At 37.9% G+C, this 25,314-nt stretch overlaps 1 protein-coding gene across 1 annotated transcript in view; it reads left to right on the top strand.

Annotated features, from left to right (window-relative positions):
* The window catches only part of ZFPM2 (zinc finger protein, FOG family member 2), a 75,335-nt gene extending 50,405 nt beyond the window's left edge, over window positions 1-24,930 (top strand). Inside the window, exons 2-4 of the mRNA XM_010709238.2 lie at window positions 13,860-14,066; window positions 18,179-18,403; window positions 21,440-24,930. Of these exons, the coding sequence (XP_010707540.1) occupies window positions 13,860-14,066; window positions 18,179-18,403; window positions 21,440-23,931 (2,924 nt within the window). The 3' untranslated portion in view covers window positions 23,932-24,930. The remainder of the gene's footprint in view (window positions 1-13,859; window positions 14,067-18,178; window positions 18,404-21,439) is intronic.
* Window positions 24,931-25,314: the final 384 nt, after the last annotated feature.

Genomic DNA, 25,314 nt, shown 5'->3' on the forward strand with positions numbered 1-25,314 from the left:
GCGGGGCGGGCAGCCTGAAGGGCCCTGAGAGGCAGAGGGGCTGCTGCCGTAGGGTGGAGGCTCCTCCCCAGCTTTCAGTGCAAAAATGAAGTCGTGTGCTGGTCCTCGGCGACGTTTAGGACTTGATTCACTCGTCATTAAAAATACAAAATAATAAAGGCACAAAGGTGACTTACAGATTAGTGTTTGGATGTGGGGAGTTGGTTGGCTGGTTTGACCGGTTCCTATCTAATAGACTGAAAACGGTGTAACAGATTCGATAACACATCTGAACAGTATTCACGTGGTATTAAATCTACCACATTTTCTGATAAAACACCTCTAACAGTATCAGACCTGTGTTCAGATGTATTAATATAAATAGTGAGTATGTGCAGGTTTTGTTAGGTGGTATTTCAGTAGCAGTGTTATTTTAGCATCACTTCATTTTGGCAAACTCTAGAAATTAGAAATTCCAGATTGATCATAGTAGAGCTTCTGAATTTATTGTTTTGCATCACTACTTTTTATAAAGACTTTCTTATATGGATGTTTAAAACAGTGAACCTTTCCGCTTTATGCCGTAACTCATGCGATGAGTGCTGTATTCCTACCCATTTTTTAAGGTTTGTGCTTCTTAAATAACTGACAATGATGATTTTGAACTAGAGTTTTGAAAGTCATCTTTCATCACAATGTCACAGGGTTTAACAAAATTTATTCTTTGCAACGTTTTTAAAAATGGAGGTTTCATGTTCAGTGTTTCATCCCCTTGCGTGCTTCCTTTATCCATTCACACTGTGTTCACTTTTCCCTCTGTTTCAACCATAGAATCATAGACTCATAGAATGGCCTGGGTTGAAAAGGACTGCTATGTTCATCTAGTTTCAACCCCCTGCCACAGGCACGGTCATCAACCACTAGGCCAGGCTGCCCAGAGCCACGTCCAGCCTGTGATACAGACTGTTTGTATCCCGTCCAGCTATACTGACCACATGCAACCACATACAAGCTACGGTGTAGAAACCTAGTTTGGCAAATATACTATTTGTATATATGATAATTTAAATGTAAAAAAACCCTTTAGTTTATAAGGATAATTGGTTTAAATCTGCAGATCCCAAACAGGCTTGATTTTGTGGTTTTTTTTCTCCATTTTGTGTTGTTTCTTTTTAATTCTTGGGAGTTGGCTGGTGTTCTGCAGGCAACAATACCAGTAACAAGAGATCAGACAAAGATGAGGCAGAGGATGATTGTTTTTGAAGGAAATTGAACAGTTTATGTGAACATGGATGACAGGATCATCCTTTAATTTCTTGCATTTCTATAAAATTAATGGGTTAAAAATTAATCAGTCGGAATCAATCTGTTTCCGTACATGTGAGAAGTTTCCCATCAGCTAAATAGACCGTTTTAGCCTGAATACGGAAAGTCAATGAACAAACAAGCTGCGTTTGAAGCATCTGTGCATTTTCTACAGACATTTCTGAAGAAGTAAACGGTAAGGTTCTGGTCACAGCCTTGCATTTAGACCAGTGAGTGACTGAGAGTGCAGATTGGAGAAATATTTGGTCGAGTGCATTGCACTAAATGATAGTGTGATTGTCTGTTAAATTCAATTTTTAATGCAGACACATCTTGAGGGGCCACCATTCTCTGCACGATATCAGTTCTGCTTTTTCCCCCTCACTCACGTGAGTATTTTAGGCATTTAACAATAGGTTTTTCCTTCAAGGAATATCAGCGTTAGAGCATCTGAATTGGTTAGCTTCGAACTTGTTCTAAACTCTACAACCTTTCTCAGGACTGTGAGTGTCAATACCTGGAAAATAAGAGCATGCAAAGTCAATTTTCAGAAAGTCTCTCAATGAGATAGGCAAACTACTCCTAAGGGTGACCTTGTAAAGTCCCGGAGACTCTGGCAGGTCCCCCCAGGGAGCCAGCATGCTTTAGCTGGCTTCCCATTGAAGCATCTGTAAGATGTGAATGCATAAGAAAGAAAGGTAATGAAAACTGACAAGTTGAAAAGAAATTGAGAGTTTAATCTGCAAAGTTGTGCTTGAGGGGGCTTCCATCATGATATTCCTGTGGAGTGGCAAAAAGAGAAAAAATTAAGAAACTGCAGAGTATGATGAACTTACATAATTTTTTCATGTACCAGGCAGTATTTATTAATTTCTTTTCTGCCACTTTACAGCACCTCTTTGCCTCTCAAAAAAGAAAACGAAGTATACGAAACCTGGCAATTATAATGAAAGTGTGAAATGCTCACACATTATTTATAAGCATGCAAGTTATGTAGTTGCTGGAGATTTTCTCCCTTCTGCTCCTGCTTGGTGATGAAGAATGGTATTTTAATAGGCAGATGGTAAAGACAATAACAGTTTGGGGCTCAGCTGGGAGTTACATCAGTTTATTGCAAATTATTAGTTGATAAATGCTTTTGTTTACAAGCAAAGTCTTAAGCAGCTTTGTAATCAGTTTATCAGCTGCAGCCTGAATTTTGACAGCTTGCCTTTGGGTATACAGTCACTTCTTTCCTGGCCATTTAGAAATCATGCTGACCAGGCAGGCAGGCAGAATGGCATCTCCTGTGCACCTGTACGATGCTTGGTAAACTGGTATTTCCTATTAAATGTGTCTGAAAGTACAGAATCCTCTTTAATTGCTAATCCCTGTTACTGCATATAGCGAGAGTCTTAACTATTTCCTCGTTTGTAATCTTGCTGTTTCGATTTTGACCACAAGCAGCTTGGTCTTGCTATTACCATTACAAGATTTGCTTTCTGCTGTTAACAGCACCCCTTATTAGATGAACTGAGACACATACAGACAATGGTTTAAAATGTTTGTTTCCTCTGGGCTTTGTACGTAGCATGGATGATGTGGATGATGTAAATGCATTTGGTTGTCACAAGTTTTCAGTTCTTTTTACTGTGTAAGTCAATCTAAAAGTAATGCCTCCTATCTATTTCCGTGGAAACTATAGTAGATATAAAGAGTACGATGGTACTATTTGATACAGCGAATTCTCAGCTACAAAATGCTGTTACCATTAGCTGTGTATTTTGGCCAGTGATAAACAAGAGCCTGCATGCTGTGCTTGTAACAATCTGCAGCAGCGGGGGTGAGCCATTGATTCACAGCTGCTACAACAGCATCGTTGCTAGGAAAATGTTGCCCACTCAGTCCAATTTTCACTTTGTTCACATCCACTCTTTGGTCTCCAGAAAAATTCAACAAGCGTCAATGAATGTCAGTGGGTGACAAAATAATTTTTTCCATATGGAGGAATTCAATGGCACACATTTTGTTTCATATTCACTTCCATGTCAGACACCATTTTGTCAGTCTGCCCCTCTGCTGCCATCTGTCACACGGCAACAGCACATACTGCAATGTTGGCAGGAAGGTTCAGCCTCTACTGCTGTACCACCAACATCCACCTCTGATGTTGTGGGCCAGCATCATTAAACAGGAGGTATTACTTTCAGAGCAGCTGTCATACATTTATTGCAACAAGCTAAATAACAAAACTCATTTTTATAACACAGCTGGAGGGAATCTCTGAGGTTTTTTTTTTAGTATTTTTTTTTTTTCATATAAGGTGTATTTTAAATAGTAGAAATTAAGGGGGCTAGATTCTTTTATGAGTTTTACATTCTGGAATACATTTATCGTGAAGATTACTTTTAATGCTTTTTGCTTACTTGTTTGCTTAGTAAGAGATCCGCTGATTTGTCATACAGTCATGTTTCCAGTGCAGCCAGTGTAAAACGTTCTAATGGCTTAAGTAGAAGGAAGATTTTTTTTTAAAAATCAGTGCTTTGCTTCCATGGTTGTTGGAACTGAGGTAAATCAGTTCCTGAACCTCAACACAGGAGCCAATTGCTAATGAGATAGCCAGCAGTAATAGCACTTCTTTTTTCACGGTTACAGCATACACAATAGATGTTCAATTTTCTGTTTGTTGTAAAAGACAGCTTTTGTTTCTATATCACTCATAGTCTGGAGTTTCTTCTGGAATGGGACCCCTGTACTGAAACAGTAACAGGTCTCATAGCTGATATTTATTTTTTACTTTGTTTTTCCATTCCATCTGTCCTTCTGTTTAATGTGTTTATTTCCCTTACAAATGCAACCTATCAATCCAGCTCCCTCTGCATAATCCTTCCTCCCACTCAGGTAGCTGTGCCATTCATTCTTCATTTGCCCAGGAGCAAGAAATGAGCCCTGTAGTCGCAGGTGCAAGACACAGAAAATCCATGGATAAGATGTAGCATACTCTGTTTTCTCTGTACGAAAGAGGCACCATTAAAGCCTGTCTATTGTCCCATTTAATCAGCTCAGTTTTTCATACACTCCGCTCTCACAAAATAACTCTGAAAAGACAATCCGCAGGCGTGATTGGGTTTGTAAGGCTACAAAAAGGTCACCTTACAGCTGTGCCATTCAGGAAGCAGGGACTGTAGGAATGTATGTCTCCAAAGCACAGCTTCACTTTGGTCAGGTTGTTTCAGCAATCGTTTTTTTTTCTCTCTCTCAAACCTGGTGCATCCACAAAAGCTGCAGGGGCAGTGGGTGCCACCTGGGAGTGTCTCCTGGGAAGCTCTTTGCAGAGCGCCCATTCACCAACCCTGTAAAAAGCAAAAGGTGAGATGAGCTTGCCGCCACAGTAAGTCCTGTTGCCTTCGCTGCAGTGATATGTGCAACACTACCAACAAAGGTTTATTGGGTTGGGTTTTTTTCAAGCTGTTTATCATTTCCTTTCTTAAGGATAAATTGTGAAATAACTCTCAGATGAGATCCCAATTAAAATGGAAAAAAAAATAAAATAAGTGTAGCACAGAATTCAAAACAGAGGGTTTTGAAAAAGAAAAAATTAAAAAGGACGAAATTGCCAAACCTGTGAAAGAACTTCAACTTCCTTGTTTGAGTTTATGCTGATTAAAGAAGTATAACAGGTTTAGCATTTGTGGCAGGCTATTTAATTTCAACCTCTGAGCAGCAGACTTAACTTCTTGTGATGTGGGAGGATATTACCATTTTCAGTTTCATTCCATAAGTATTGCCAGTTGTGCCAAACATTTAATAGTTTTACACCGTGGACTGTCGTCCACCAGGAACTGATATCACCTAAGACTTTTTAGAGCCATCTAATAGAAAGATATGTATTCACTCTGATTAGCCCAGGATTTGAACGAAGGTCCCAGAAGAGATATATAAGCCTCTTAAATGCATAGAACTTCTAAGGATATGGGTTTAACTGTCTCCCCCTGTGGTAAATAAGCTGTGACAGCTCTATCAGGGGGGAAAATGGCAAATAAAATTACCACGTTATTTTCCTGTGAATATTTTCAGAAGACTAATCTATTTTGCTTCTTTACCTAATAGAACTCTGTTGAGTTGTTATGCCCGGACATTTAATTGGAGGAAACAAATAGAAATCCTCAAACTAACAAAAAGCAACCGGGCAATAGTGGAAAAATAAGAGGTCACATCTCAGTTTTTGTTATACTCCCTGCTCTTCAGGAGCAATGTACTTCATTTGAGAATCAAGCTTTTGGCAGCGTTAATTAGAGAGCTACTGGAATACAGATTGGGATGGTAGTCGTAGACACACTGCAACAAGGGAAAATCTTCCACTTACGCTGACACAGGGCATGCCAGGTTTGGGAGTTCATTCCAATAGGACTGACAAGTTTCTTTAATATTTTCCTTTTTATCTTTACCAGCTATCTGATGGATTTAACTATAACATATGTATATGCTTGTATATACACATGTATATATATGTAAATCACAGGCAGGTTTAATTATAAAGTCGTCTGTTTGAATAAAAACACTGAATCTATCAGCATATGACTAAGCTGAAGCCAGGCTCCATGCTCAAGCAGACTCAGGTGCAAGAGTAAGAGTTATATTCTTAGGGAGTATTTTCTTTCCCTATTTCTGGTCAGACATTTTCTATCTCAAAATGCAGGGATCTTAGAGCTGCCTTCAATTTGGCAAGTGCCTTAAGCAGGGTATTCTTCTGTTCTGAGAAATATCATTCCTAGAGTTCTTTTATTTTGCAGTTCGTTTACTGAGTGAAAAATGAAGTAGGATCCATATTCCATGCAGAAATAAAAAAATAGCAAAAATGGCACCTACTCTTGTTTGTCTACTGTACTGGTTTAATTTTATAGATTTTACATTTTTTGCAGTCAGTGCACTGCTGGCTTATAATATGCAGTAAGTTGTTAAAATGAAAGGTCAAGCATCTTTTGGCATTCTTTTTGATCACTAAGCAAAGAAAAATGGTAGAAGATGCTGGCAAATCATCTCATTAATCTCAATATATCACTAAAACTATGTTTTTAAGAGTTTGAAAATTCTGAATTTGCAGGGATGATTTTTGAGACACTTTGTAGAGACATGTTTGGAAGCCTGGCATTAAAATACATGAATGGCAAAAATGCTGCGCAAAGTATATATTTTATGTACGCCAGTGAAAAATGTGAAGAATTATTTAGCAACTAGAAAGACTGTTCACAAAATGCTTTTGATTTATTGCTGTATATACTACAGATCCATATCACTTATTCTTACATTATTTTATTCAAAAACTTGTATGAACCATGAGTTGGCATGTTGTAGAATCCTGAAAAGGCATTAATCAACCTAAATAAACAAGTGCATAGATCTATCTAACAACTATGAAGTAGTTAATAAATTTTTAGCAATTTTATTTTAGAAAAAAAGGTCTAAAAGAGTAGTGCTTAATTATCTGGACTCCTCTGTGCTGGGCTCTCTTTTGATTGTATTAATGAAGCAGCTGGCCCATTGTTTCTCTTTAATTCCTCTATTGTTTTAAGAATATGTCACAGCTCTTTATTCTTTTATCAGGTGCTGTGCAGGAGGATCCACACAATACCTCATATTCCTACTGTATTTGCCAATGCACAAAGAAACCTCCAAAGCATTTTTCAAAGAAGGGGCACACATAATTTATAAGTTCTTTTCCTTGTACCTCTCTACTGTCAAAAATTTCAACAGTATTGGATTTGAATTCATTCTAATTTTTTGTTAAACAATGTGTCTACATATAGATATATGTACTTTGTTCATGTCAAAAATGAGATCTGCCCAATAAGTTGCGCTGCACTGAAATGGCATTCATTATGCTGAGTAGTCCCAACCCTATGAGTGAGAAGCAAGTGGAACCCAAATATGAAGATCCCATCCTATTGTGGAGTGCTAATTCTCCTTAAATTCTTAACCTGTGCAACAAAGGAGAAAAGACAGTAAATTAACTCTAACCCCCATTACCATTACTAAAATGCATCGTTTTTAAAAATTGGAATATTTCATTGGGAAAGTTTAATTCAGTTGACGATGCCGGGAAGTCACTAAGAGGAACACAGTCTGTTGTTTAAATAAATTCTGATGGTCTTTTGACCCCTCTTGCAAAAAGATGTGTAGACAGGAAATGGGTTATTATGTTGTAGCAGCAACACAATCAAATCTATTAAGCACAAATTTTACTATGCCAAAGTAGTATTTTTGAATTAGCTGACATTGCAGATTGGCTTTAATAGATACTGCCATTTATTTCCTAAACCTGTATGAAAGATGTATGCTATTTCTGGGTCAAAAATCTGAACTCAAATGGTTCAGCAAGGAAAACTGACTGAGAATGGAAAACTGGAAATGCATTTAGATATAGGTTTAGAACATCTTTGTTCTTTTTAATCTATGGAAAAATACCAGCACTTCCTTCCACAAAACAGCTGTACTCAATGAAAACATTGCTTTTAGCAACTTTTTAGCAATTGCTTTTTGCTAAGTCACCTTTCCTGAAAGCATGGAGGGTTTATGGTTGCATTCATTTTGAAGCTGTTTCCTCCTTGTAGAATTAATAGAGCAGTCTGCCCTTAAGTCTTTTTTTAGGCAATAGTCCATACACAGTTAGTCTGTAAGATCTGCAAAAAGTATGTTAAAAAATGAAACCTGCTGTCAGAAGGCTCACTGTGCTGAGTTCTGTGTTTCACTGGAGGTGCTGTAGAGTTCTGGGGATCAAAAAAGGATGGAGGTCCATTGCTTTAGTTGTATCTTCAAAGCAAGTTACTGATTGCAAATAAATATATGTAAGAATAAAAGAAGTATATATTGTTTAACAAAAATCCCCAGAGTAGGAGGAAAAAATGAAGACCTGTTTTAAGAAAGCAAAGTCCTATTGTATTGTAGACATTTGTCCAACATAAAATAAAGTTTTGTATTAGCATGCATATCTATCACCACAGTACTCCTCATTCTGTATACAGAAGATAGAGTATTACTGCATCGAAATATGATTTAATTGGTTCAATTTACGATATATTTTTTATACTATGTGTGGTTCCGTATCTTGATGAGCCCAGATGTAGTTGCGCTTGTGGTTTACAGCATCCCATTTCTTGCATTTTATTATTTTTACAAAGCAAATGTCTATCAATCACAGAGATAAATTAGAAAAAATTGTGCAAACATGACACATTGCCAAGATTTTTCCAGCATGCTATATAATTATTAACCTGATTTTTGCCATTGAAAGAAGCCATGAATTACAGATAGCATGGATGAAGTTAAATGCTTTTATATTAGATCTATTTTGCTTATACAGTATTCTATAGGTATGACCATACAATATAATTGAAGCTTTGTCAGCTCTGTAGCCTAGCAACAGATAATACTGTTAGGTTACTGAATTGCTCCTGGTTGACAAGTAGGGAGTATTTTTGTGTTTATCATGTTTGCTAATGATGGGATCCTTTCCAAAAGGCTTGTCTTAATCTTAATTAGAGTTTATCAGCAGAGGTCTGCATGACATTGTGCAGACACTGATTTCATAAATAATAAAAAGTGCAAGTGAAAAATTTGGCAGGAGAAGAAGATATTTAAGACCACTGATTCTTGTAAGAGCAGCATGAATTTCCAAAATGTAATCAAGTTTGAACTGTGACTCTATTCTTTATTATCAAAACTTGCAGTACACTCCACTGCAGTTTTGACAGCAATTATGAGTATGATTTATAAGCTTCCTGTTAGGAACCAGATCTGTTTGCACAAGAATCTTGATCATAAACATTACAAAGAACAGTAAGTCCACAGTTTTTCAGGGACATCAGGACCTTACTTTTTCCTTTGCATAGAAAGATTTATTTTTTTTAATTTAAGGTTGTGTTTGCTTTTTTTTTTCCTAAGCAGCAAAAATGTTTGCTGTGAAAGATGCAGATGAAGAATCCTGAAATAACCTCTCCATTTTGTGGAAACTCTGAAGGTATCAGATAGCTACTTCAGTGCCTGATGTCATTTGATAAAGAACTTTTTTGCTCTAGCTTGCACAATATGATATTTTTATTTTCCAAACTTTCTATGATTAAGTGAGCATTTCTCATTCCTTTCAATGTGAGCTAGAAAAGGAGTTGAAATAAATACATAAATAGTGTTTACAGACATTTTTATTCTTTTCTTCTGGTTTACATGCATGTATTACATTATAGGTAAATTTCTTTAACTGATTTAACTATAGATATAATCAATATGTTGAAGACTTAAGAAGCTTTTATTTTCAGTTCCACAGGCAGAACTAGACTTGTATAGAATAGTTTTCCATTGTCACAAAGCCGCCTGATTTTTTCAAAACCTTCCCTTCCGCAATAAGAATGAATCTTCTTAACCCACAGTGTAAAACAAGTAAGACCCTATACAGTATAGATAGATGACAGGTGTCCCCACTAAGGACAAGAAAGGGGCTGCAAAAATTTTGAGCAATCATCTTTCTATCTTCTCCATTTCCATCTATATTTAGCAAAGGCTATTTATAGACATCCTTATTATCCTTTTAAAATCCCTGATTAACACTGCTCTGTTTTATCAAAAGATGTTGTGTTCTTGAGATCGTACTGCATACGTGCCGGTTATGTTTTAGATTGGAAAAATGTTGGTGGGAAGCAAAATCTCTTTTCCTGTTTTGTAACCTGCACCAGTAAGGAAGCTCTGATCCTTAAAAAGAGTCTCTAGACAGCATAATTCATATGATAATCATAAATTGAACTTCCTATTATATTTTGAAGCCTGTGTGAAGTTCTCTGCATTCCATTTTTCTGACTATACCATAGAAGTCCCAAGAATTTCCTTCCAATCTGCATATGGTATGTATGAGGGCAGCATATTTGCATTAGGGGGATTGAAGTCATTTGTATCTTTCAAAACCCCCAACTATTGCCTTACCCCTGCTACCAGAAGGGGATAGAGAAAGGGATAGAGGGGCTGTACTCCATCCTGTTGCCATGGATGAATCATAGAATCACAGAATCATAGAATCATAGAATGGTTTGGGTTGAAAGGGACCTTTAAGATCATCTAGTTCCAATCCCCCTGCTATAGGCAGGAAGATCTCCTTGTAGACCAGGTTGCTCAAAGCCCCATCCAGCCTGGCCTTGAATGCTTTCAGGGAGGGGGCATTCACAACCTTGCTGGGCAACCTGTTCCAGTGTCTCACCACCCTCACAGTAAAGAATTTCTTCCTAATATCTAGTCTAAATCTACCATCTTCAGTTTAAAGCAATTTCCCCTTATTCTGTTGCTACATACCCTTAGAAAAAGTCCCTGTACTTTCCTGTAGGCTCCCTTCTGGTACTGGAAGGCCATTATAAGGTATCCTCTTCTCCCGGTTGAAAAGCCCCAGCACTCTCGACCTGTCCTTGTTGGGGAGGTACTCCAGCCCTCTGATTATCTTTGTGGCCCTCATCTGGATCTGCTTCAGCAACTCAATGTCCTTCTTATGTGGGGAGCTCCAGAATTGGATGCAGTGCTCCAGGTGGGGTCTCACAAGAGCAGAGGGGCAGAATCACCTCCCTTGACCTGCTGGTCACTCTTCTCTTGGTGCAACCCTGGATACAGTTGGCCTTCTGGGATGTGGGCACACATTGCTGGCTCACTTTGAATCTTTCAATTGACACTCCCAAATCCAATTCCTCAGGGCTGTTCTCAAGCCATTCTCCACCTATCCTGTATCTGCAATTGCTGCAACCCAGGTGGAGGATCTTGCACTTGGCCTTGTTGAACTTCATGAGGTTGGCATGGGCCTACCTCTCAAGCCTGTCCAGGTCCCTCTGGATGGTATCTGTTTCCTTTAGCATGTCAACTGCACCACTCAGTTTGGTGTATTCTGCAAACTTACTGAGGATGCACTGGATTCCACAGTCTGTGTCACCTACAAAGATGTTAAATAACACCAGTCCCAACACTGATCCCTGGGGAATGCCATTCATCGCTGGTCTCCACTTGGACATTGAGCCGCTGACCACACTTCTCTGAGTATGACCATCCAGCCAATTCCTTATCCAGCGAGTGGTCCATCCATCAAATCCATTCTTCTCCAATTTTGCAACCAAGATGTCGTGCAAAGCAGTGTCACAGAAGTGATACACTTCATTTTGAACAGCTGCAAGCATACATCATTTGGGAGATCCTCTTACAGTCTAACTTAACAATATATCATGTATTGTTGAAAGCATATGTCACGATCACTTAAATGCCCCATTTTCAATAGAGAGAAAATCATGAGAATCACTATGAAATACTCAGATCTGAATTACACTGAGCCAAAAGTTTATATTCAGTACAGGAGTATATTAAACTTCCATAGTTCTGGTTTACTTTAATAAGCTAAGCTAGAGATTGCTGTGCTCCTGAAGCTGTCACCCATTCTGTGCAGCTGTATGTGCTGTAGGTATAACAACCCTGGTGCTGAGTGAAGAAGGCAGCAGAGCCCTCTGCCTGCCTCAGCTGTCCATTTTTTCTGCTGCTGGACGTGAGTCAACACCCTGAGGAGCTGCCGCGCTAGGAGACTGAGTCAGCCTCTTAGTCTGATCCAGACTGATTACAGCTGGAGACCCAATAATCAACTACACTGTTGTGTTTGTTTTTTTCCTCCCCCAAGGGTACGACATGTCGAGATGTTTGCTTGGATAGAGTCTCAGTTGGTTCTTCTGCATTGGCTCATTTTTATTTTACTAAGGAATCCAGTGAATAATACATTGTAGAAAAAGCTTTTATTCTATGTTAAAATAAACTGAAATATGTTCATTATTTCATCCTCCATATATAACTAAAAGTGCGTATTAGTAATGAAAATCTTCTTTCCTCTTAGAAAATAAACTCTGGTGGTTACAGTGGGAGAGCCCAGATTTGGGTTCTGAAATTGCAGTGTGCATCATGTCCTTTATCTACGAGTCTAGTTAAGTATGCCGTAGGAATTGAACCTGGTTCTCCCTTGAACAGGTTTTATACCAGTTTAACTCTAGAGGCTTCTACTTTAGATTTACTCCTCACTTGTATGAGACAATGAGTCAGACTGCACTTTTCAGATGCTTGAATTCCAATTTGGTCATTAGAATTCTGCATCTGTAGACATTTATCTTCACACTTCATCTTTATATTCTCTAGAGGAAATTACTCGGATTTGCACCATTTAATGCTGTAATTTTTGGATGGTAGTGTACAGGATGCTTTGGTCCCATAACAGTAAATTTCGTATAGACTTTGGAACCATCTCCAACTGCTGTATTACCAAAGGGTGAATACAGAGACACTTTTCTGCTTTGAAACTTTTACACCACTTTGAGCTCTGGAAGCTTAGCTTTACTTCTCCACTGAAACACACTGTCACTGATGGTGTTTTGTTTGCTCATCTTTGAAAGCTAATAGACTGGTTTAATTAATTGTCCAAGATTTCTCTAAAACAATGTCCTAATTCTTCCATTTAGCTGTGGCATATCATACGCTGTTGTTATCTCCTCTACCAGATTTTTGCAACAAGTTGTTTTAAAACTATAATCTCTTTGAGGGGAAAAAAATGAAGTGCAGCTGAAAAGGCAGTTATGCCGAAAGATAAACACAGCAATATTACTTATCAAAACGAATACAGTTTTTGCTTGCCTAATGAATACAACATATAGCTTTTTCTATATATACAAAACCTGAGGAAAAAAAAAGCTTTATAACATATAAAGTATGCAACATTATTTCAGGCATAACTGTATTGGATATGTATCTAGGCCTGAGAGTGTAGATAACACAATATAAGTGCTTTGCCTGTCTAAACATGTTAAATAAATGAGCATTCACTATCGCATTCAAATACATTAGTAGATGTACTCGCATAGTTAATTTTCCTTTTAATGCACTACACGTGACATTTGCAGCACAGAACTGTGGTGTATCTTACTGTCTGATGAAAGTTCTTCCACCTCCCTCCCCTTTTAAACAAACCTTTATTTGAATAAGCCTTTATGAAACAGATCTTTGGCATATCTTCTTTTCAGGAAGTTCAGTCAGTGTAAGCAAAGATAAAGCAGTCATGTTACAAAGAGTATTACATAAGGGAAGATTTTTTTTAGTGAAAGATGGTAGCAAGCATAAGGGAAGGGAAGAACACCCTTAAGAGGAAATCTGATGTCTTTCTTGTAGCTGTTTGGTTTTATTGTGCTGTGATTTGATATTCAAAACAAAACAAACTGAGAGTTATAACAAAATATACAAGATATTTGATGAAGAGTAATGTGCCATGTAGGCAGAACAGTGCCATATAAAATATTTTCACCTTGATTTTTATAATGCTGAAATGCATAGTCATGCTGCAAATCATTAGGAAAAGTATCCCCAAATTGTTTTCTTATACACTGAAAAATCTCAAAGGAAGATGGTAACTTTGTTTACCTGTTTCTATTGAACAAATCTTTAAAATTAAAAATAAAATAAAGTAAAATAAACGTAAAGATATGGCAGTGATGTTTTATGTTCTGCAATCTGATGCAATCAATTAAATCTTTCTTCTTTTATGTTTCCTGTAGGAGGGCAGCTCTGGTGTACCACAACCAAGGCCATCTCAGAGGGTGAAGAGCTGATTGCCTTTGTTGTGGATTTTGACTCAAGGCTGCAAGCTGCTAGTCAGATGACTCTCACAGAAGGGATGTATCCTGCCCGCCTGCTTGACTCAATACAATTGCTCCCTCAACAAGCTGCAATGGCATCTATTTTGCCTACGGCTATTGTGAACAGTAAGTGTTGAATGCTATTTCTGGCTTTGTTTAAAAAGAGCAGTATTTTAAAGAATATATGAAGAACTAATACAGCAACAGTGAATTCAAGACCATAGAAACCACACAACTTCAGACACACAGCTCAAAGGATCCTATGTTGGATCCTGCATCATCTCAGATGCACTCACAGAGACAAAAGGAGAAAGAAAAGTTCTTTGGCAGATGAGGTCACCCAGCATCTGACTTGCCCTCGTGCGACAGTCCTGTGATCTGTTCCCAGAGGTGACAGAATGAGAAACTGTTTAAAAAGCAGATAAGATAGGCCTGGTAACTCACAAAATCCAGCCTTTGCTTCTCTAGTCAGCTTGTTGCTTACTGTTGCAGCATAATTCACGATATTCAATGGATTGGAATAGGTCTTTTCAGTTTCAAAATCCAACAGCCATCATTACTTACAGCATCCCTGATTTATTGTGGTATCTTTGTTCAGTGTTGCTACCAAAGAATGTTTTTAAGTCCTCTGCACATCAATTGACCCTATCGTGGACAAAATATGTAATTTTTTGGACAAAGTATGTAATTAAGTGCTGTCCTTGCAGAGGAGATACATTAGCACACAGTGAGTTCCTGAGCTGGCATAGTTCAGCTTGGATGTTCTGCTTGTTAAATTTCATTTCTTTAACTTCTTATTACTGCTTTTTACTTTTCTACAACCCTAGTATCTCCTCCTCCTCACCAAGAACTTTTCAAAAGTTAAGTGTTAACAGAATCCCCACCAATAGTCATTCAGACCTATTGCACGTAGCTTTCAGTTATTTTTCTGTAAGTCTGTCTATGTAGACCTTGTATTATAACACTTCCCCATGCTTTCTGTGCTTTGCAAGTACTGTGATTAGAGACAGTGAACTACTGAACGCAGTATTTCAAATGTGAGTGAACCTGAGTCCCACGGACACATGATTTGCCACTCAGGTTCACACTGAGCAATACTGTCTTGAGTAGTCACACCTTCTTCAAACTTTTCAGACAGGACTAAACAAAATATCTGTGGTGACACCTTTCGAGTTGGCAGCAATTTCAATCACTTTAGCCAGAGGTGTTCATTTTTACCCTAGGAGTGGGGCTGTTGTTAGATAATATCTCTATTCACAGAACAATTAACATGGTACAGGATCTTTCCAAAAGGCGGTGTTGGGAGCCCCTTAGATGGACCAACAAATTACCACTGTTTATAGCCAACAGCTGCACAGAAACCACCAGGGAAGGAGTTACCTCGTGTAGAGGGCAAATACTCATTTGCACTGTTGGAAATGAGGATATGATTTTGTGCAAAGTCACGCAAGGCTCACTTGGGCTTTGGCAAAGGCATTCGCTTTCTACAGCACTGAATTGCTACAAGCATCTTTGTTGCCCTTACTGCCTTCTATAGAGCCCTGGAATGCAGCACTGATGATTGCTACCTCTGCTGCTGAGAGGAATCTGTGTATGTTTATTGTGGATCAGCTCTTGCCATGCAGGCTCAGCAGTAACTCGTGGTAACCTCAGTAGGCTTAACAACTAGAGTTCTAAAGGAAGTAAATATCACTGTCCAGAAGTTTCTGCCTCTGCCTCTTCCTCTGACCAGGCTGTGTTTCCACATTTCCATGTTGAGATGATAAAATTCAGCTTCTTCAATAAGTCTCAAGTCAGGCATAAGTTCAACAGTATCCTGAATGCACATCTAGTTCTGCAGTGAGCATCTTAGAGACTTTATTTTCAGATCTCTACACACAAAATCAATTTCCATAAAAAAGTGAATGTTGTAGAATTCTATTGTTTGTGTTCTTTTCTTTTTAAATGTTTCTTAACATTTCCTGTGTAAAAATCAGAATATCACATTGGCTTATTCAGCTTGAACTTGAATGTTTTGTCTTCTAAACTGATCTAATGAAATATTTTGAAAGTATCTCTTGAAACAAATTGAAATATTTTGCTTTGGAAGAATTTAAACATTAACTCAGAGTGGCCTGTTTTTCATTGCTTTCAGGAAGTAATAGTTTTAGATCCTTTTCCTATACGGTATTCTCTCTGGAATTCCACTCACAGGAAATAAAGATAGTTGGAGACAAATTCTTTAAGATAATCAGAAAGTTCAATTCTGTGATAGAATCCAGTCAAATTAATTCAAAGTGAACATTCTCTCAATAATAAGAATTTGCTAATTTGGAGTTTAGGACTTCCTGTTCTAAAGAAGCCTCAGTGGTTCAACTTTTTTGAACTATTTGAGGCCAAAAACAAATGGTGGAATGTCAACCTTCCAATAAGATGGACATTTCAAATGCTGTATCAGTAATGTTTTAATAGTTGTATGTTAAATACTAACAGCTCCATTAAACGTTTGTCTCTTAAAGTCATAGTTATTCAGTGGCAAAGAGAAAAATAGAAACTGGTAGTGGTGAAAAATTTTACAGAAATTCACAAGCAGAAAAATAGGCAAGCATTAAGAGTTGTAATCAGAGAAGCAAACTGGGCAACATAATTTTTGGCTGCTTTTGTAGACAAATAAAGGTCTCATCCATTTCACTGGTTGGTGTCTTCAACTTTGCCCAAAGGAAAAGGAACAGAGCAGCTACCCTATACACTTCAATACTTGAAATTAAACATGATAGTGAACAACATCATTAGCTTCATTTTCATGTTTTAATAGATCAAGGCCAAAACTTTCAAAGGTGAAAGTGTCAAGCAAATTAGGAATTTTCACAGCAGCCAACTGTTTTTCAAGGCTAAATCAAAATCATAAGTAGCTTTTTGTGGGAGAGATTACAGTGGGAGTTTCAATGTTGACCAAAATGGCTCTATTTTGATGTTGACTGCAGTTGCCTGTTCTCTGATCCTGTGGTCATCAGGCACAGTCTGGCTACATTCATACTTTTATCCTCTCCTAGTCCCATAAACAGGAGAGATGCATCCAGAACTGCTGTGGGGAGTGATGCATGGCCTATGGTAACTCCCAAACTGTATCCAGGAATGGGGAAAATGTTAACAACTTAAGCCAAAAGTATGGTATGAACCATCCTCATGTTTTAACAATATAAAAAAGAAGCACCAGTGCTTCAGTATGGACCCAATCACTCTTTATTAGTATAGATGTACCCTAACAGGCTAGGATTTCTCCCTTGTTCTTACTGATAGGATAACTAGTTCAGCTTTTGAAAAGATGAAACAGGTCTTTTATTCTTCACAGACAAATATACAAAACGTTCTATATAGGTATCCTTCTGATAGGATATTAACAACTATGTCTGTCAGTTTTGTGTAAATACACAGCACTCTTTATCACTCTTCATGTGAGTAAAGTATGTAGCCTCCAGTGCATGATCAACCTATCTACTCCCTCTGCTGCTGGGAAGCACTCTGTGCAACCTCTCTATTGTCTCTATCTCAGAGAGGATGCTGACACTTCAGGGTAAAAGACAATGAGAAACTGCATTATTCTTAGCAAATAATTCTTTTGAATTGCAAAAAGTGGAACAGTTACAATTTACCAACAATATGTGGACAAAACACGTTGGGAATTTCAACTTCTAGCTTTAATAACAAGAAGCCAGAAAATAAACATTCTGCTTAGTATAACACTACATTAAATGCTGCAGGACCTAAAAGAAACAATCTAGTCTGGCCTCCAGAATATCAAAGCAACAGGATTTTACAGCAATAACTGAATAAACGTTGTAAAAGCACTCATTCTTTAGAATGATCTCCAATTAGTACTCAAAAATTGCTAGGCTGACTTATACAGGAGCACATAAAAAGCATGATTGACAGATATTACATGTTGAGTAATGAAGTATAGGAAATACAGCTTATTTGTGAATTGGTACTGTATATTCACACTGTACAACTTCAGTTTTAAATAATTGCGTGCCCAAAGCTTAATTAATATTAACTACTATTAAATTTATATTTTACAAGAAACAACTGTCTTCCACGTCCAGCAAGGGACATTATAATAAACCTGTGGCTCTGTTTAAAGTATTTTATTAAATAAGCATGTCTTTAGTGGGGAAGCAAAGGGAATTAATCCTGCTGTGTTAATTGGTTGGCACTGTGTGCACCGTGACTAACCTGCACCTGGTTGTATTTGCTTGCAGAGGACATATTCCCTTGCAAATCCTGTGGCATTTGGTATCGAAGCGAGCGGAATCTGCAGGCCCACCTTATGTACTACTGCAGTGGGAGGCAAAGAGAGGGCCCTCAGCTGTCCGAGGAGAGTGAAGATAGTGCTCAACAGATATCCAGTGTCTGCCCCTTTCCACAGTGCACCAAAAGTTTTTCTAACGCAAGAGCTCTGGAAATGCACCTAAATTCTCACAGTGGTAAGTGCCATATTTTGCTGTATCACCTCCTAGACTAACCTATTTGTAGAATTATTTCCTTTAAATATGCAGCTGAACAATGTGTCTCCACCTATATTCTGCACCAAACACTTATCTCAGGTGTAATTTATTTGTTTTACTTTGTTCCTCTTTTAAATGCTGTTTCTTAATGTGTATACGCACACACACAGATAGCATTTCTTTACTAGCAAACGTAAGTTCAGGTATGCAAACACAGTTAGACTGCTGATGCTTGGTTTCTGAAAGAACTGATCAATTACTTCAGGATTTCTTTCACCAGATGTGAATCTCCTAGATCTCAATCTTTACCTACCTTCTTTTGAATCTCAGTGAAGAGAGGCATATCACCTTTCTTCTGAAATAAGATCTTGGGGTCCTATGGTAGGCTTCTGATTCCAAGGAAAAAGGCTTTATGGAGTAGGATTAGCAACTCTTTGTATGCTTTTCTCAGAGCATTTATTTCATAAAAACTTCTTTTCTTCTTTTTCATAAAAATTTTTTGTTTCCTCCTTACAAATGCAAAATGGGGATATTATTTTCTTTCTCCATGTTGCTAAAATGATAATACTAGATTAATGAAAAGTAAGACTACAAAATTCTTGAGATTAAAAATCTGGAACTCAGCAGGAATCTTATCTCCTTCCCTGAAGGTCCTTTGAGTGTGCTGCTTGAATTTGTTTTGAATTAGGTCTGGGACTGCAGGCTTTGAATCTACAGAGCATTTTGCTCTGGAGTTTCCATTTGCACACAAAATCTGAAAATAAGAAAGACTTCAATGTCAGGATTGGGTATCTTGTTTCTCTTGTGAACAGAGGTTGTCTGGACAGAAATAAGGGCCCAACAGGGCATTGAGATCCTCCTGTTAAATATATGAAATACAAGTGGTGGTAATGTATGCTTTATTCACAGAAGAAAGCCTGGTTCAGCTTCAGTGATAGAAATCATGGAGAAGTGGAAGTCTGCTGTGCAGACTTAGAGAGATGAAAAATGTTCCTCTGATACTTGGGGGAATTACAAATCTGGAAGGCATCATCAGTTGTGGCTTTTTGGCTTTTTTTCTCTAAAGATGTAATGGAGTTTCTTTTCAAATTAGAATTTCCTTATTTGAAAAGAAATGCCTAGCGGTGTTAGAAGATATTTTTCAGTTTACAAAAGTTAGACTAATTACCATACCATCTCAATTCTGTCCCAGTGTATGTACATTAGTTTAACCTGAAAATTTAGTACAAGAAACACAAAATCAGATCTTCAGCATTGCTAATCAGTGAATCATCTCATGGAAGTCAGAGTCCCAGATCATGTTTCGGCTTTTGCTTCAGTGCCTTGGAGGAGTTTGGTATCTCTAAAAATAGGACTAGAAGAGTGAAAAACTTCCTAATGTAGACAACACAAATAACAACCATTCTTTTAAAGATGAGATCTTCTTGTTCTTGTAGATCTTAACTTTGAATATCAGGCTATTGCTCTTTTCTGTCTTTCTTGCCTAGCAAATATTTCAGTGCTCAGTGCGCAGTAGAACAATTTCAACAAGAGTGAGTGAATGTAGACCAGAGTGTCTTACAGCCTAGCAGTTTTTGTTGTGAACAAGCTAATTTCTCCTTATACAGAGAGGAATTGTGAACACTTAGCCATTGTGTGAAACAATTGCTTCAGCTCTTTGGATATGGTGACACAGGTGTAGGGATAGAGTCAGTGACCATGTGTTCTTGCAATCCTGAGTTAAGCATCTGTGTTCTTTGAAAAACATTGGCCTGAGATACGAAGTTCCAGTAAAAAGTTTTAGGTATTTATTAGATCAGATACTATAACTCAATTCTTCCCTTCCTTTTTAGTCACAAACTAGTCAGTTCAATCAGTCTTTCTTTTGGATTCCCTCAATATTTAATTCTTTTTTACAGTTTATTGCAAATTATACTGCTGCTTCTGCAGAAGAAATGAGGCATTTCTCTTTGAAATATCCTGTAACATAATGATGGGTTTGCTTCAGCTTCTGTAACTGGTCCCACTGAAGTGGAAGGTCTGTAGAGATACTTTGCTATGACTGCATTATGTAGTGTGGAAGCATATGAAGCACTATCTTACTGCAGTGGAGGAGCTAAAGCTTCTTATATCCTCCTGGTGAAAAAACATTTGACAGGGAACAACCACTAATTAAAGTTCTGTGTATCTCCTCTGCTCAGTCAAGTCCTAGAAGCCCCAGATTATTTCAAATTCTGAGTGTGTCTTACAGATGTGAGAGTCACTGATGCTAGTAGTGAAGTGAAGCACTCCAGGTCCGACAGAACGACTTTACGCAGATTGAGTCACAATGTTCTTACACTTTTATATCATTCCACAGCCAAAAACATAGTTTATCTAACTAAGGCATATGCTTATATGTGTACATAGAACAAATATCCATGTTTCATTTCAATTTCATTAGTTCTTTCTGATGAAGATAGCTCTGTATCCTGTTCCCACACCATACCCAATTTGTGCAAGCAAAAAGTTGAGCATCAGTAATACTGAAAGTGCTACTTCTACTCTGTCTGATTTTCAGGCCTTCCAAGTTTGAGAACTGTACCTCAAAAAATGATATATAATAATCTCGATTTTCCTGACCTTGATGTTTTCTGTGCATTCAGAATATCCAATGACTGTATATGGGGAATATTGTTTTCTCAGTTAGGACTACTGTAATTTCGAAGACCTTTTCATTTACAATAAGTCTGGCCTATTTGTATCCTTTCCCTTGTTCTTTCTTTTCCTTCATCTCTGCTGATTACACACAGATACTAAAGCTCTCCACAGCAGAGTGGAAGTCTGGGAATGTCCTCCGTCAGACTGAGGAAAGAAATTCTGAACTAATTCAAGTATTTTCAGAGTGACTAATAAAATGCAAGATTCCTATTAGAAGACAATTAGTTGTTATCACTAACAACTTTGTTTGTACTTTCTGTGCAAGAGATTTTCCCGTATACTTCCTGAAGGGGAAAATGGTCATTTTAACTTGTATTTCATTTATCATTTTTATAGGAGTGAAAATGGAAGAATTTCTCCCTCCTGGTGCTAGTCTGAAATGCACAGTTTGTACTTACACTGCAGACTCGGTGATTAACTTTCATCAGCACCTGTTCTCGCATCTTACTCAAGCTGCCTTTAGATGCAGTCACTGTCACTTCGGTTTCCAAACTCAGAGGGAGCTACTGCAGCACCAAGAGTTACATGTCTCTGGCAACAAAATTCAGAGAGAAAGTGACATTGAACACTCTCCAAGTGGAAATGAAGAAGGTTTACAGCCAGCAACGGACCTGTTAAGCAGAAACGATGTTCCCCAGGGCCAAAAGACCATGCAGACTAAAGATGCAAGTTCTGATACAGAACTTGATAAATGTGAAAAAAAGGGTCCACTTTTTCTTCCAAATCAGAGGCCAGAAACACAACCTGCAACAAATAAGCAAAGTTTTTCATACACTAAAATAAAATCTGAACCATCTAGTCCAAGACTCGCCTCATCGCCAGTTCAGCCTAATATTGGTCCTTCTTTCCCAATGGGACCTTTTCTTTCTCAATTTGCTTTTCCCCAGGACATCACTGTGGTTCCTCAGGCTTCAGAGATATTAGCCAAAATGTCTGAACTGGTCCACCGACGGCTGAGGCATGGAAGCAGCAATTATCCTCCAGTAATTTACAGTCCTCTGATGCCAAAAGGGGCTACGTGTTTTGAGTGTAACATAACGTTCAATAATTTGGACAACTACTTGGTACACAAAAAGCATTACTGCAGTAGTCGGTGGCAGCAGATGGCAAAGTCACCAGATTTTTCCAGCGTTCCAGAGAAAATGCCAGAAGCTGTAAGTCCCAGTAATGGTCAGAGCTCTATAAGCATCCTGAATACAGCACCTCACGCATCAGATCCAGAGAATCAGCTTCTCCAGACATCTTGCATAAATTCTTCAAATGTTTTAGATTTGATTGGGCCAAACAATAAAGGTCATGACAAAGACTTTACAGCACAAGCTAAGAAGCTGTCAACTGCAAGCAATGGCGATGAGAAGATAAATGGTAAACCTTCAGATGTGAAAAATCCCAATAATCCTTTAGTAGAAGGGGAAAGTGATCCTAATAAGACTACATGTGAAGCATGTAATATTACTTTCAGCAGACACGAAACGTACATGGTCCACAAGCAGTATTACTGTGCCACTCGCCATGATCCCCCACTGAAGAGGTCTGCTTCTAACAAAGTGCCTGCCATGCAGCGAACAATGCGTACACGGAAGCGGAGGAAGATGTATGAGATGTGTCTACCAGAGCAAGAGCAAAGGCCACCACTCGTTCAACAGAGATTTCTAGAAGTGACTAATCTTGGCAATCCTTGTACGTCTACTCAAGAGTCAACAGAGAGCCTTGGAGAATGTTACCATCCACGATGCGATATATTTCCAGGAATAGTGTCGAAGCATCTGGAAACATCACTGTCTATTAACAAGTGTGTTCCAGTTTCAAAGGGTGATACCCCCCATTCTACTGTATCTTGCTTGGAGATGGATGTGCCAATAGATCTCAGTAAAAAATGCTTACCCCAGTCAGAGAGGACGTCCACTTCTCCCAAAAGGCTGCTGGACTACCACGAGTGCACAGTATGCAAGATAAGTTTTAACAAGGTAGAGAACTACCTGGCTCATAAGCAGAATTTTTGCCCTGTCACTGCCCATCAGCGTAATGACCTGGGACAGCTTGACAGTAAGGTGTTTCAAAACCCAGAAAGTGAAAGAAACAGCCCAGATGTCAGTTATGAAAGAAGCATAATCAAATGTGAGAAAAATGGAAACTCAAAACAGCCCTCTCCTAATGGAAACTTATTTTCCACACACTTAGCAACACTTCAAGGACTAAAAGTCTTTAGTGAAGCAGCCCAGCTTATTGCTACAAAAGAAGAAAACAAACATTTGTTTCTTCCACAATGCCTTTACCCTGGAGCAATAAAGAAAGCTAAAGGAGCAGATCAGCTTTCTCCATATTATGGAATAAAGCCAAGCGATTATATTTCTGGTTCTCTCATCATTCATAATACTGATTTAGATCAAAGCACAAATACAGAAAGTGAATCTCCTAAAGGTCAGGCTCCTTCAAATGGCTGTGCTGTGCAGAAGAAAGAGTCTCTTCCACTATTGCCAAAAAACAGAGGCATGGTAATAGTTAATGGGGGACTGAAACAGGAGGAAAGACCTGCAGCAAACCCACAACAGGAGAACATTTCCCAGAATCCCTCCCATGAAGATGGGCACAAGTCTCCTTCTTGGATCTCCGAGAATCCCTTAACTGCAAATGAAAATGTCTCTCCAGCAGTTCCTACAGCAGAAGAACAGTTATCTAGTATAGCTAAAGGAGTGAATGGGTCTAGCCAGGCCCCAAGCAGTGGAAAGTATTGCCGACTGTGTGACATCCAGTTCAACAATCTTTCAAACTTTATAACTCATAAGAAGTTTTATTGCTCGTCACATGCAGCAGAACATGTCAAATGAAACAACTGGTCACCTCTGGTACCTGTGTTTAGCATATTGTTCCATACAGTCTAAAGAAAGCTGTTTGAATTACATCTGGACAATCAGGAGATTTCACTATTGCTGAGTTGAAGACTTAAAGGTGTAATTTCATTACAGTCCATTAGTAAAGTGTATTATTGGTGCCATTTTCAAAAATATTTATTTATTTTACCAGCAGTATTCATAGCTGTAGTTATGTTATTTTTTATTTAAAAACTTTATATTAAAGTCATTTGTAATGTTATTGTATAGTTATCGTGTAGCACATATGGTTTGCACTGTATAGTAGATTTTAAAGAAAATAGTCACAAACAATACAGAAAAGCATTTTAGAAATAGCTTCAAAAGCACTTGTGTACCCTGATTTTTTTTCTTATATGCTGTCGCAGATATATATGTATATGCTAAAATATAACTTGCAAAGAAGTTTCAACTATGCTGTAAAGTTCGCCTTAAAATTTCAATTTTTTGAACAATTGGGCTCAGTTTGCACTTTATATTTTAGCAGATACAGTACCTTAGTCATTAGGCTTTGCATTTGTATGTAGCAGTATGTTTCTGTCCACTTTCTTAATCTGAAACGTACGTTAAATGAAGATGGCAATTCTTTTCTTGTATAGTACTTGTATTTTCTTTCGCTGATGCATCTCTGTCTCAATTTTTAAACCTTTGCTGTTAAATGCAATACTTTATAAAGAATGAACAAAATTACTGGAAGCAGTATTGTAAGTAATGAGGTCATATCAATCAGTTTTATCTTTTGAAAGGCACAGTCTAAAACAAAACCCTAAACTCAATGCTGCAATTATGAATCTAATTCATATATAAGATATATTTAAATATAAGAGTAGCAATACTGCAACTGGTGATCACAAAGATAATGTTCTACTTCTGATAGAAATAATTTCTCAACAAATGTTGTTACTATGCATGTATATGGATGGAATAAAATTCCAGATCATTGGAGATGTTTGGCAGTAATTTCTTTAAATTTGTTGGGTTTTTTGGGTTTTTTTTTTGGTTGTTTGCGTGTTTGGTTGTTGTTTTTTTTTGTTTGTTTTGTTTTTTAAGGAGGATTCAGAGCTCACAAACTGCAAATAATCTCTTAGGAAGAGATTAACATTGTTCCATTTTCAATGGAAGCAAAGTGTTCAAAGAGAAAATGAGTACATAGGATGCTTTCACTTTGAGTGAATCCTTGTTAACAGGCCACTAACACTAACACAACTAAATCTAAGGCAATCTAGTGAACTAAAATATAAAATGGGAAGGTCTGAAATCAAAAAGGCTGTTCCTTTTATTGGAAATAAGGACAGTGTATTTCCTCAGCACTTGTTCCATATGTCAAAAATGATTAAACTA

The sequence above is a fragment of the Meleagris gallopavo genome, chromosome 3 (genome assembly GCF_000146605.3).
Source record: "Meleagris gallopavo isolate NT-WF06-2002-E0010 breed Aviagen turkey brand Nicholas breeding stock chromosome 3, Turkey_5.1, whole genome shotgun sequence".
Classification (NCBI taxonomy): Eukaryota; Metazoa; Chordata; class Aves; order Galliformes; family Phasianidae; genus Meleagris; species Meleagris gallopavo.